At 40.8% G+C, this 15076-nt stretch overlaps 1 protein-coding gene and 1 long non-coding RNA gene across 4 annotated transcripts in view; one reads left to right on the forward strand and one right to left on the reverse strand.

Annotated features, from left to right (window-relative positions):
* Positions 1 to 15076, forward strand: part of usp43a (ubiquitin specific peptidase 43a) — a 95714-nt gene that overhangs the window by 26697 nt on the left and 53941 nt on the right. For 2 of the 3 annotated variants that reach the window (XM_028971771.1, XM_028971772.1), the window contains one exon: positions 12738 to 12841. In XM_028971771.1, the coding sequence (XP_028827604.1) occupies positions 12738 to 12841 (104 nt within the window). Of the gene's footprint in view, positions 1 to 9144; positions 9353 to 12737; positions 12842 to 15076 lie in introns of those variants that run through there. The other variant, XM_028971773.1, reaches the window with a different exon arrangement.
* On the reverse strand, positions 1711 to 9651 carry LOC114785497 (uncharacterized). Its single transcript, XR_003749063.1, has 4 exons — positions 9235 to 9651; positions 6519 to 6655; positions 2528 to 2586; positions 1711 to 2147 (listed from the first exon to the last, which is right to left on the reverse strand). It is a non-coding gene; the product is annotated as an uncharacterized LOC114785497 (long non-coding RNA).

The raw sequence follows: 15076 nt of genomic DNA on the forward strand, positions 1-15076 counted from the left end.
CAGGCATGGGCTTGTGTCCGCCTCCAGACGGGTGGAGCGTCATAGAGCCCCCGGGTAGGCATGAGGACCCAGCTGGGACAGGCAGGAAGAGGGCCTGCTTGTCCCAACGGACGCAGAAGGGGCTAGCTGGATGGTCTGGCAATGCCCCCCCTTGGCACCAGGGCTGTGCAGTGAGAGGGGCTGCATGGTCCCAGAAGGCACCAGCCTGGGGTGCCTGGAACGGTCGCTGGAGGCTCCAGGACCACCTCCCTGCGCGGTGCAGGGAAAGATGCAAGACGCGACAGAGGGGACGTGCAAAGACAGGACCCGCACGTACCCGGATTAATATCACCCTTTGGTTTTTAGAACCTTTAGAAACTTCTACAGGGCACCAGAATATACAACAGATGAGAAAATATTAGGTATATATGGATTTTTTGGGGGGGTGCCAATGTACACACTTATGAAAGTATTTTTGGGCATTATTAATGGTTTTTATTTTTGTAGGGCTTGTATCATATGTAGGTGCCCAATAGGGCTGCTAAGTACAGTCTAAATAGTTAATGCCTATGTTTAGCCAAAACGTTGTTTGTAGGCTGACTTGAACACAGGAATGCATAGCTTCGCTAGCTTAGCCTAGCTTAGCTAAGGTTAAGACTTATAAAACAGGATTTTATAATGGCCAAATATATTCAAAACAATTGTCCAGCCTTACCTGGGTCTTCTGGTTCATAGGCGAGTGTGTTACCCACTAGGCTACTACCACCCCAGATGATGTAAGATGATTGTATGTATGTCGTGAACTCCAACAAAACTTATTGTAATTGTAAGCTACGGGGTTCATGTGTTTTTTCTGTGTAATTGTGGAAGGGAACGAAAAGTTTGGTTCCGCATTGTTTGTGTGGTCAGGGTTATATTAATGGCGCACTCTATAGCTCATGTTCACGTGCAGTTACCTCAGTGTGCTGCGGGAGCAGAGAGGGGTGAGACGCATTTACATTTACATTTACGGCATTTGGCAGACGCCCTTATCCAGAGCGACTTACAACGACTTACAGACGTGCATGCAGTGTTCTCCATATCATGTGTTGTATATAGGTGTATTAAAGTTATTAATGTTATGTCATGTTGTTGGTATTATGCTCGCGCACGCGCGGTTCTGAAAAGAAAAAAATTAATTTTATTTGCCACCATGTGTTCCCACAGATGTAAAGTACATCTACAGAATGGCTGAACACAAAATAGTCATCACAAATGTTACAAATAGTTCTGGCAACACTGGGACCTTCTGCTTTCTTTGTTTCTTAGACATCCCTGGACCAAGCCCACAAACCAAGCATATGGGTAGTGTTTTTTTGGCGAACAAAATCTATGATTAAACATCTTTGTCAACCCTTTTTGACAGGTGTTACGTTCTCCTCGTGTCTAGGGGTGGAAGAGAAGTAACAAAACGAATTAAGACAGCAGCTTTTTATCTACTAACCTGAATACAATGGGTAATTTGCTTTTCCCCTGTCCCAACACTCCGAAAAGATCACACTATTCTTAAATGCCAAACAAAAAGATTTTATTTACAAACTCAAATATCCAAAACAGGGAGCAAAACAAACTTCAGGAGGGAACAAGGCCAAAATAACAAACATAACAGTTCTAACTTAGTGTTAAAGAAACTCAGGTAACCTCACAAAAGAAAATATCAAATAAACGACAGAAGTCTTACCTGGCTCCCTTACTAACTCAACACATGAGAAAAGATGACCAAAAGTAAATGGCGTCCTCCTCCCTACTGCTCCTTCTTAAAATAATTAAGTAAACAAAAACAAAGAACTCAAGTTTCGGAAAAGAGTAGGAATGGGGTTGTAGTAATGACTAATAAGATGACAACGGGTGAAGTTGAAGTTAAGGCTAGCACCTTAGCATAAATAATAAGCTAACACATAGCACAAACAATAGCACACAAGCTAATGTCTAAGGCAGGAGAAAACACAATCTTCTCTAGTGAGCGGGTCAGAAAGCAGGAGGGCACCTTCTCCTAAGCTGCTCTGCTCTACTCTGCCTGTTCACAAAACACCCTCCCTCGTCCTTCAGGTGTCGGCAGCCTTTAACTCCACAGAGCTCCCCTCGTTAGCCAATGTGGATCCAGCAGTGATTGGTGCAATTAGGCACAGCTGAGCTCCACCAAGCCGGCAGTGTGGTAGACGAGAGGAAGAAAAAAAGGGAAAAAGATGAGAGAGAAACACAACATACTGTAGCATGACGATTCATGTTTACAATACAATAAACATAAAATAAATACGTCAGAGGACGTAACACAGGATTTAAGACTAAATGTAAATCCTGGTCATGTTACTATAACAAAATATATAATGTAATATCGTTGACATAAAAACAAGACTAAAGTTGTGTAAAATTACTGTAAAAGACTTTATTTTAAATTACGTGCAAAAACATTACATTATACTGTTATCTTACAGTTCTTTCCATCATATTGTTATGATCAAATATCCCTAATTAAAAGAGCTGTACTGTTAATTCAGTCGAAACATACCGTTATTTCAGTTCTTCCCATTCCCATTGGTTCGTCCCAATTGTAATTATCAAATAACCCTAATTAAAAGAGCAGTACTGTCAATTCAGTAGAAAAATACTGCACATTTACAGTTTTTCTTATTATAATGATCAAATACTTTCAAATAGTACAAACCGGATTCCAAAAAAGTTAGGACACTAAACAAATTGTGAATAAAAACTGAATGCAATGATGAGGAGATGGCAAATGTCAATATTTTATTTGTAATAGATCGTAGGTGACAGATCAAATGTTAAATCCGAGTAAATGTATAATTTTAAAGGAAAAATATGTTGATTCACGGTGTCAACAAATACCAAAAAAGTTGGGACAAGTAGCAATAAGTGGCTGGAAAAATTAAATTTGAGCATAACAAAGAGCTGGAAGACCAATTAAAACTAATTAGGTCAATTGGCAACATGAATGGGTATAAAAAGTGGCAGTGTCTCTCAGAAGCCAAGATGGGTAGAGGATCACCAATTCCCATAATGTTGCGCAGAAAGATAGTGGAGCAATATCAGAAAGGTGTTACCCAGCGATAAATTGCAAAGAATTTGCATCTATCATCATCAGCTGTGCATAACATCATCCAAAGATTCAGAGAATCTGGAACAATCTCTGTGCATAAGGGTCAAGGCCATAAAACCATATTGGATGCCCATGATCTCCAGGCCTTTAAACGACACTGCACCACAACCAGGAATGCTACTGTAAAGGAAATCACAGTATGGGCTCAGGAATACTTCCAGAAACAATTGTCAGTGAACATCCATCGTTGCCAGCTGAAACTCTACAGTGCAAAGAAGAAGCCATTTCTAAGCAAGATCCACAAGCTCAGGTGTTTTCACTGGGCCAGGGATCATTTAAAATGTAGTGTGGCAAAATGGAAGACTGTTCTGTGGTCAGACGAGTCACGATTCGAAGTTCTTTTTGGAAATCTGGGACGCCATGTTATCCGGACCAAAGAGGAAAAGGACAACCCAAGTTGTTATCAATGCTCAGTTCAGAAGCCTGCATCTCTGATGGTATGGGGTTGCATGAGTGCGTGTGGCATGGGCAGCTTGTATGTCTGGAAAGGCACCATCAATTCAGAAAAATATATTCAGGTTCTAGAACAACATATGCTCCCATCCAGACGTCATCTCTTTCAGGGATGACCCTGCATTTTTCAACAAGATAATGCCAGACCACATTCTGTATCAATCACAACATCATGGCTGTGTAGGATAAGGATCCGGGAACTGAAATGGCCAGTCTGCAGTCCAGATCTTTCACCTATAGAGAACAATTGGCGCATCATAAAGAGGAAGGTGCGACAAAGAAGGCCCAAGACGATTGAACAGTTTTATTAGACAAGAATGGGAGAGCATTCCTATTTCTAAACTTGAGAACCTGGTCTCCTCGGTCCCAAGACGTGTGTTGTAAGAACAAGGGGAGCTGTCACACAGTGGTGAAAATGGCCTTGTCCCAACTTTTTGGGGATTTGTTGACACCATGCAATTCTGAATCAACATATTTTTCCCTTAAATTATACATTTTCTCAGTTTAAACTTTTGTTCCATGATTTATGTTCTATTCTGAATAAAATATTAGAAGTTGGCACCTCCACATCATTGCATTCAGTTTTTATTCACGATTTGTAGTGTCCCAACATTTTTGGAATCTGATTTGTAAAATATTACAATTCAAATTAAGTGACAGATTACCAGGATGTATACAAACATCTTTAACAAAACCAAAGCATTTCACATTTAGTAACCTTGTTTTAAAGATTTAACCTGAATTGCCAATGCTAACAAGTGAAGTGATTTACACTGCCCAGTCTGACACTGTAAATCTAGTTTAGCAAAATTCCCTTAATGTGGAGGCCACTATGGAATAAGGTTTGTGCCAAACATTTTGAAACAAAACTTGAAATGCAAAATTAGAGGTTGGAATTTTGACATCATACGTTTTTACTTACATCTTGCTCTTTTTCCATTTTTTTCTGCTCGTCTTTACAATTTTACTGATTGCTTTTACATCACGGCGCCTCGTTTTACATTTATGCTGCCGGATGATTCGGTTGGATTTTTGACACAATTCTCTCATGAGATTTGAGTGACCACTCCATTCCTCAGAACTCTATCAAGAGCACACAGAGCAGCCTCAGCTATTAGCAATCATATATGGAGTACATCATACTCAGCGTATTTAATCAATACTTACAATTGGTTCAGTTGATCGTCTTCACAAATCTAGTTTAATATATGATTGAAAATGCTGTTACTGCTGTGCATGTGCATCTCACAGTGATAGGGTTCGGAATCTTCTTTTTCCAGAGTGCCTTATATTTTAGCCTAACTTGGCAAATGTGATTTAGCCCTACTACATCCATAGTCATGAGATACCCAGTGTCACAACCTTTAGGCATGACCAGGAAGGTGAACGGAGATGATGACGAAACTGGACGAGGAAGAAGGACGCAATCGCACAACGTCACGAAACTGGGGTTTAATGGGTGAAGAACAGGACAGGGGACATCCGAGACGTTGGTGAACAGGTAACATATCAAAGACCTGACTGTGAACAGAAACGAACAGGGCAGCTTTATACATTAGACACAGGTGAAAACGATTAGGGAACATTACACATGACTAAGGTGAAACTCTAAGGTGTAACCTCTTTCGGACCAGATCATGACACCCAGGACAGATCTCATCCACCCCCGGGGCTCCACCGCTGTGTTGCTGTTTGACTACCTCTGCAACTTCTGCCCCTGACATTGGACAGTCCATACCCAGGTATCCCAGCTCTGGTTCCTCCTTGGAATGCACATTGGTGGGATTTAGGAGCTCCTCAAAGTATTCTTTCCACCACCCAACTATAGCCTCATTCGACGTCTGTTTCCCCAAACAGTGTGAGTGAGTTGCTGCCTTCCTCTCCTGAGGCGTTGGATGCCAGAACCTCTTTGGAGCCGATCGGTAGTCTCTCCCCATGGCTTCACCAAACTCCTCCCACACCCGAGATTTGCCTTGGTTACTGCCACTGCTGCACACCGCTTGGCCGTCCAATACCTGTCTGCTGCTTCTGGAGACCCACAGACCAGCCATGCCCTTTAAGCCTCCTTCTTCAGCCTGACTTCTCCCCTATCCTCTGGTGTCCACCAGCGGGCACGGGGGTTACCGCCACGACTGGCACCGGCCACCTTGCGACCACATCTAGCAACAGCCACCTCAAGAATTGCAGAGAGGAACAAGGTCCATTTGGACTCAATGACCCCCACTGCTCTCGGGACGCGGTCAAAGCAATGCCGGAGGTGGGAATATACGTTTGGGTCTGTCAGGTCTATGTGGCATCTTCCCCTGCCACCTGATCCAACTCACCACCATGTGGTGATCAGTTGACAGCTCTGCTCCCCTCTTCACTCGAGTGTCCAAAACATATGTTCGCATGTCAGATGATACGACTACAAAGTCAATCATCAACCTGCAACCTAGGCTGCCCTGCTACCAAGTGTACCGATGGGCGTCCTTATGTTCGAACATGGTGTTCGTTATGGCCAAACTGCGACTTGCACAGAAGTTCAGTAACGAAACACCACTCGAGTTCAGATCTGGCGGGCCGTTCCTCCCAATCACGCCCCTCCAGGTCATGCTGTCATTGCCCACATGAGCATTGAAGTCCCCCAGCAGGACAATGGAGTCCCCAGTCGGAGCACTATCTAGCACTCATCCCAGGGACTCCAAAAAGTGTGTGTACTCTGAGCTGTTATTTGGCGCATAAGCGCAAACAACATGTATACTGTTGTACTGACAAACCAATCTTGAATTTTGAATCTTGAAGGAACTAATTTAAGCACCGTTGCGGCGGAGCAGAGATGGCATGTATGATAGTTGCTGTATTACCTAATATTACTCTCATAGGCATATTGTTGTTTGCAAAAATGTATGAATGTTATTCATTTGCAGCGCAATTTTGTGTAACGTACCTGCGCAGAACGAGAACACGTGTCTCAAGTCTGCAGGTCTCACATGAGTGACATATCCTTCCACTTTTAGATCAACAGGTACACACTGGATATACATACATGACATCACGTGGTCGAGGCAACAGTCCTCACCGTGCCTGCAGATAAGAGGAACAGAGCGAACAGATATACACTAAAAACAAGAGTTTTGTTGTATAGCCCTTAAACTCCTACAATGAACTTTTTCCCTAATACAGGCAAAATTAGTCACACTAGCTCAGAATCAGAATCACGTTTATTGTCCAAGTATGTGAGTGAACAGGTTGATAGTGAAGTGAAGGTAATTATGAAACAAAATGTGTCCTCTGCTTTTAATCCGTAGTGAGCAGTGGGCAGCTATGACAAGAGCCCGGGGAGCAGTGTGTGGGGACGGTACTTTTTTCTCAGTGTCACCTCAGTGGCTCCTTGGTGGATCAGGTTTCGAACTGGCAACCTTATGATTTCAGGGCTGCTTCCTTAACCGCTAGGCCACCACTGCCCCTCAAGCACAACAGTATAAAAGCAATATACAATATAGGCTTATATGCAAAGATTACAGAAATAATCTGTAATACAGAAGCATACATGAAATGCAGTAGCAATGCTGCCTTTCATGAATGCTTCTGTATTACAGAGTATTCCTTTTTAGGTGTGTCGCGTTTGGTCTAAAACCTGCTTTAGCTTTCGTGAGACTTACGTTTGTTTCATTATCTCAGTGTCTGTCCGCCTTTCTTTTCATCCCTGTTAAATAGAGGGATAGAGGAAGCCGCCAAATCTCCCCTGTTTGGTGTCATTTTTCACAGGCTAAAAACTGGTATATTAAGTAGATCAAAGTTCAGTTCATACAGAAAAAATATATAAACTTGTGCACACAGTTAATCATTTTAACTGAGAACTAGCTGATAGTTTTCCTGTTTCACTTATCACTATAAGGCAGTAACCTTATAATTCTAAGATCTGGACTTAAAAGGTTTCAGAATGTCAGAAAAATCAGAAAAGTCAGAACTAGATCAAGTTCAATTTTTTTATTAAATGTGTTAAGTTTACAGTTTCTAGAAAAATACATGTTAATACAGTGTGACTATATACACAGCCATGATTGCTGAAAAATGTTTGTCCTACACATAATAATATCACAATGAATAATGAAACCGTAACAGTGTAAATCTGTAAAGACCCATTACACTTTAACTATAAAGATCAGCCATTCCTTCCTCATACAGTCAAATCAGCAGCCCCACACAGGAATCAATGGGGAAGAAAATAATGTTTTAAGTTATCAAATTTAAGAGGAATAGGAATTTTATGGTGCCCACACCGTAAAGCAACAATACTGATGCAAAACATTTAAAGTTTTGGCGGGAAGGTAATATACAGATGCCATAAACATCACCCTGTACAATGTACTGAGCCACCTGGAACATTGGGAGGGCTGCTGCTCTTTATTGATCTCAGCCTTCAATACCATCATCCCTGAATTCCTGGTCAGCAAAATCCTTGGTCTTCCCACTCACCTGCATCTGAATTAAAGACTCTCACTTACTGATCCCAAACTGGGTCCCCACCTCTCCTCCACCCTAATATTTTGCACACCACAGCAGTAACACCATTGGGACAATAAATTTTGCCTGCAGCTGGTTGCTGTACAAATGAAAATAAAAGCTTTTTATCTTATACTGCAGAGCTATTGAACTAGCTGGCTATAGTTACTCCTTCATACCTAACACTCACATCCTCCTGGGTCATGGTCCCAATATATTCTGCATTGTGTTAATAGCACGAGTCTTGCATCTGCTCAGACTCAAAAGAAAATTTAGCAGCGTGGAGTGTGCTTGGTGGGGAGGTGGGTTAGTTGGAGTGTGTATTCTGTTTCTGGTCAATTGGACAAGGGGCCATTGCTTGAGGGGTGGGGGGATTTAGAGTGTGTTAAATGTGTTTTTTTGTACATTCTGATTTTTCTGTCAGTAAAGTGTTATAGTCTCCTTGTCCAATCTACACATTTACTGCAGGGGATGAGATGAAATGCATTTGGTAATAGGTCAGTTGGGCTCATGCACACCTTTTCTGGATTGCCAACTGTTTTTGAAAGAATAGCAACCTTTAAACCTCTAGCAGCCTGTTTTACACAGACTCACCCACAATATAAAAGTGAAAGTGAAGTGATTGTCATTGTGAAACACTGCAGCACACAACAAAATGTGTCCTCTGCTTTTAACCATCACACTTAGTGAGCAATGGCCAACCTTAGGAGCAGTGTGTGGGGACATAACTGAGGTCCCCTTGCTGCTGCCTCATCTGTGCGTTTTAGAATGATCTTATTAAAAGTAATAAAAACTTGGCTTTAAATGTCAAAGTAATGTAAAACTTATTTTTACTTTAAATTTACCTGTAATTTACCTCAAAATTACAAAAGAAAAATAGTGCTTAAAACTGCTGGTTTATTTATTTAGGGATAATTTTAGTAGATTTACAGGGTTTTTAATAAAAGAGAAATTACTGTAATTACAATCATTGTCATCTCTGTCATTGGCTGATCACTCCTGGTTTTGTGAGTGGTTTTGACATGTCCAAATTGATCAGGCCGTGAGAGTCCTTGGTCATGCTGCAGCTCAGATGCCACACAGGGTGGTCTGTGAACAGCCTATTGAGAGTTTTGTAGGTCAGTGGCAGCATATGGTTGAACAGTGGCATTTCTCACCTCTGTGGACCTTCACACAGGTCCTCGCCAGCAGCATGTCTTCACCGGTCCCCTCCAGCAGAGTTCTATTTCTGGATCGAGGAGAGCAGCATGCGACAGTACATCATTATGAGGGAAGGTCCGTTTGGTCTGCTGCTCTGGCTTTGTGCAAAGCCTGCTTTTATTGAGCTTTTAGAAGATTTTCTTGTTCCCTGAATTCGAGATAAAAACTGAAAAGGTCTGTCAGGTCTCTCCTCCATTATTTGGAAAAACATTTATAGAGAATTATAGAAAAGTATAACAGTATAACTGCAATTTTTTTTAATTAATTGGCTTTATTGCTGACTAGACACAAGGTCTAAATCTGTACAATAAAGACTTTCTGCAATGCTTTCCTCCATAGATGTATTGTCAATTTTTACATCCTGCCCTCCATTAGAAACCACGCATCATCATAACCATGTGACAAATAGCAGGGATTAAATGCCGTGATTTAAAAATAAATAAATAAATCTACCAGAACCAAATACAAGCAGATGGACACACACAAAACACCCCAAATGGACAATGAGAGACATTCTACTCCACCCAGGAAACGCTTGAAGTGTCCTGTGTGGGAATGTTTTGGGTACCCAAAAGATGCTAAAGGTGAAAACCAGGACTAAATTTACAGACCTTGCAGAAAAAAATGTTGCAGCTAAAGGTCCAATACCTCCAGCGTATTGCAGGATCCAGAGATCATCAGAGACATATTCCCACAATTTAAGGTAGACTAAAGCTGCTTCCAGTCATGCGCTGTGCTTTGCTCTGAAACCTTTTGTTTGCAGTTTCGCGCTGGGCCGAGGACAGCACAAGCACAGAATGTCCCACTTGGTGGCCTTGTGCATACACAACGGTTGAAGGGAATCAATGAGGGTCGAGCAAGACAGGGAGAGGTGAAAGTGTCATTGTGGTGATTGTCATTGTGAAACACAGCACCGCAGACAGTGCACACAATGAAATGTGTCCTCAGCTTTTAACCCGTCAGGAGGTGTCACTGTGCAAGGTACCGTCCCCACACATTGCTCCCCGGGCAGCTGCCCATGGCTGCAGAGGACACATTTCATTTTGTGCTGTACTGCAGTTTTTCACAATGAAAATCACTTCGCTTTCACTTTATAGAGCCAGGGATTAAATATCATCTAATTATTGTTGTCTGGAAAATGAAAAAATAAAACTTGTGATCAAATATTTTGTCTATGAAAAACCTCTAGCCGTCTCTATTACTTGTACTAAACAGAGCAGGTAAGATACTTTGTTCTTGAACCCTTTTATGGGGGATGCTGTGGTCAGTTTAGTCATTCTTTTCCAGAAGAGATGAGCCTGAGGATGAGCCCAGAAGAGGAAGTCCCTGTTTTTATTGATGGTCCTGGACTGTGTCCTTGAGCTGAAGTGCCATCTGCTGAAGAGTGATGTTCTGATACCCAATACCCTGGGAGGGCTGGATTCTTCTGCTGTTCTCTTTTGTTTTGCTGATCACAATGATATGTATCTTTTTGACCTCCTGTTTTTTTTTTTTTTTTTTTACAACCGCAGTGACCAGCGGTGATTACAAAATCATTGTCTCCTTCTTGGAGGAGCACAAATGTTTAAAATATTATATCTTATATTTTACAAGGTAGGAAGTTGTTAATACTGCAGTCTGGAAATTTTCTGCTTGTCTAAACTAAAAACAGTGCCAAATGGATAACAGATACAGTAACGCTCCCTGGGAAATTCTAAGATTCCAGAGATTTCCATTATTCCTTACATAGCTCTTATAATTTGTAATATTTGTTTTCTAAAAAAATCTTCAGCATCATACACTGAAATATTTACTGTTAACTGAGTATTGCTATTCACTTCAGACAATGTGACATCAGGCAGCTTTCACTTTTCACTTTTCATGAAAAGGGGCGGAGTCTGTCTTCTGTTTTTTTGTTTTTTTTTATAATCAATTCAAACACCATGTTCATTTGGGTCGCCAAGGGATATAAACTAATCAGGGCAACTGAAACTAATCAGGGCAATTCTCTGTTAAATGAAATCTAAATGCTAAAAAATCCTGTAATATTTGCATTATGGGTATTCATAATTTAATGTCAGTGTATTTAAAAAATGTAAGGTTTTGCAGCCATTTGAAACACTTGTAAAATTTTTCACAATTTCATACAATGAAATTTATAACTAATTATCATAGCCCAGACATTCAGTTTATACCACATTTTAACTATTAGTATTGGCTATCATATGTTAAATTTAATTGCTCTCATGTAACATTTAGACCAGAGACATTGTTTTTCTGTGCATCACGCCCCATGCATCACACCAAGTGTTTATGTTGAAATGTTTTGGTTCAATAGTTTTGACTGAATTCTTATAGAGAGAATTTTATTGTTTTAACAAGTGAGACTAGTTTTCTGTGCCCCGTGCATTACATGGCAAGTTTTCAAACTACTTGCATGGCTTTTGTCATAACTTGTCATCAAAATGTACCGTGCATCATGTACAATATCGTCCATTAGTTGTTTTTCTGGGTTAAAATGTTCCAGTCACAGTAGAATCCAGTTGTATTGATGTTTATTGTATTACAAAGCAATTTCATCTTTTTGAGACTATAGGGCTGTAATGACTAATTTCTCTTTAGACGCTGAGAACAACATCCAACTTCACATTACATTTGTACGTGACAGAAATTGTGCAGATCTTTCTTAAAATATTTAGGGTATAATATAATATAATTTCATAAATAATGTGTTCACATTGACTGCACTAATGCATGGGATTAACCCTTGTACCCTCTACCTCAGGACGACCCTTTTGCCCTCTTTGTGTATAAAAATGTACATGCGGCAAAAACAATTGTCACGCTGGTGAGCTGACGGGGGAAGGAAGCGCAGAGGCGGGACATATTGGGAAGGATTTATTAATAAACAATAAAGGAACACAAATAAAACCAGCACAAAAAGGGAAATAAAGAGGATCAACATAAATAAACCCGCAGGCATGTGGCGATTGCCAGAACTCAGACACAAGGATGCCAAACACGATCAACAAGAGTTCACTAAAATTCTGCCAATCCCGAAGCGGCGAAAATCCCCATCTTTTAAAATATGTCCTGATTGGCCACACCTGGCAACATCAGTGGTGGCCAATCCTGACAAAAATATATATAAAAATGCAATCACATACATCTTTATTGATCTTTGACATGTCCAAGACTCAAATTGCCACCCTGGCCTCATCCCCCTATTATTTACTATATAGGAAAAATGCTTTTTGTGGGTTTTTTAATAAACAATGACTCAAATGATTAAACTGGCATGTAATGGGTTAAAATCCTGTAAATTATTTAATATTTGATCTTTTTAAAGAGTGATTTAAGATCTGGAAAAAAAAATTATGGCAGATTTTGTTTATGTACTAAGTGATCTTAAAATAATTACTAAGTGATCTTAAAATAATTATCCAACAACAAGAAGAAAACTTTTTTCTTTCATTTGCAGGGTCAGGCAGGCATGAAGGAGAATCCTGCAGGTGGTCCAGCGAACTCTCAGCAGCTGGGGATGCGGTACAGCTTTGTCCATGAGCATTTCCAGGCGCAGTACCGGTAAGAGCGTCTAGCTGGGATCATTTATTATCTCCTTTTGAATGCACACCTGGATGAATCGTTTGTAGGAGAAAAGCTCTAGTGGTGGCTACACACTGTAAGATTTCCAGTCCTGAGGTTGTTTGTCTCTGTGTATTTTGTTTAGCCTTTTCCATTTGCACCACAAGCTTTTTTTTCTTCTGCATGGTACTTTGTGATTTCAGACTAAGGCCATAAGTGACTGGTAGCATTACCTAATCACTGTAAATAATATGTGCATTTCATGCAAATAACTATTTCACAATATTACAGATTCTTCCTTTTAAGTGCTTCACGTTTGACCTCAACATAAAAAACATAATAATGAACTAGAACCATGATAAAAAAAATCTCATTTTGAATCATTGATTAGTTTGCTTCTTTTCTCTGTTTCTGATGAGTTATTGACTGTAAGTGGTCATCACATATGTTCTTAAAAAAAAAGCTGTTCTTCCAATTCGAAAAATATTTTGGTTATTGTTCCACTCTAAACTAAGAGTACTATTTTGTCATTTTCTTGCCTGATCGGTTCCGCGCATGCGCGTGCATACACTGAACCGATCGGGCAAGTGATCTGGATTCGGCTCTGACTGCATGTTTACATTGCGTTAGTGTGTGCGAACATCCCGCCTCAACCGGAAACACATTTCGGGAATCTGTCCGCTTTTTTTGCATAGTGGAAATCATAGTGCCCTACGTGACCCCAGACAAATACTGGTCAATGACAGCAGACGTCACCAAGCAGATATGCTTTCTAACTAACATCACCACCACCACCACACTCAGACCCAACATCATCTTGTGGTCAGCAGTGGAGAAGCTTGTTCTTTTAGTCAAATTGACGAGGCACAGAAGCATGATATTGTGCATGAAATTAATTAAATGTATGTTTCAATGGAGATCTGATCTCTCTTGATCTTTCATCCTCATACACAAATGTCATTGCCATTGCTGTTCCAGTACTTTTGGAGTGGACTGCATGGTAGTAGCCTAGTGGGTAACACACTCGCCTATGAACCAGAAGACCCGGGTTCGAATCCCACTTACTGCCATTGTGTCCCTGAGCAAGACACTTAACCCTAAGTTGCTCCAGGGGGACTGTCCCTGTAACTACTGATTGTAAGTCGCTCTGGATAAGGGTGTCTGATAAATGCTGTAAATGTAAATGTACTGCACTAATGTTGCTGTACAAACTAGAAAACACAATCACAATGACAATCAGTTATATATGAAAATATATTTATTGTAACCTTTGGTCCTCCGATGCTCAGAGAACCATTGAATTACATGTCCTTGGTTGTACTTTGTTCTAATTGTGTGAAGTCTGTGTTCACAGATTCTGTTTTCAGACTCCCTCTAGCACTCTGGCTGCATTGTCTGTTCTACATAATTACTGATGGATAAAGATGGCCTTTTTCTCTTGGATTGTAGCATTTTAGGTTTATTTTAAGGTGGTGTGCCACTGGGGAAACTAGTGGAATGTGATTTAATTAGAATTGTGTCCTGGAAAATTTATGTTTCATTGTGAAAATCCAGCAGCACGAAAAGGGCTTTAAAACTAATAATAATCATGCACTTACACAAGTGCACACTTGAAAGTGAAAAAGAAGTGATTGTCATTGTAATACAGTGCAGCGCACAATGAAATGTGTCCTTTAAACCATCAGCCGTGGACAGCCAGGAAAGGATGGTACGTCGGTGGCACCTCTTCAGTTTGGGATCTAAACCCGCACCCTTACAATTACGAGTCTGCATCCTTAGCCTCTAAACCACCACTGCCTCTTGCAGTTCTGGTTACTTCCACTTGCAGTTCTGTAACCCTGCATTTGCCAGAGACTGTAGACACATGAGCTGTCAGCACAGCGCATGCTCAAAGCACACAATATGATTTGGGTATCAGAACATAAACATAGTTGGTACAGTGGAAGTTCAGGACCTAAACCTACTCAATGTTGATGGCCTATCTTATAATATGGTGATCTTTGATAATATGGCCAACAGCTGCCTGCACTGAACTCTTTGAACTTGTGGTGACCTATTTCCACAACCTGCTGTTTCGATGCTGTGAAGAGGCACACTGGCTCAGGTGGAAGCTTTAGCTGCTTTCAGGTGACTCAGTGCTGTTGTGCTTTTGAAGTGATTTTATTTGAACTGTGCTGTGCAGTGCCTGCTCGCTGTATCTGATGGCTCCTGTTGTGATTAGAACCCCACTCAATC

This window comes from Denticeps clupeoides, chromosome 3 (assembly GCF_900700375.1).
Source record: "Denticeps clupeoides chromosome 3, fDenClu1.1, whole genome shotgun sequence".
Lineage (NCBI taxonomy): Eukaryota > Metazoa > Chordata > Actinopteri > Clupeiformes > Denticipitidae > Denticeps > Denticeps clupeoides.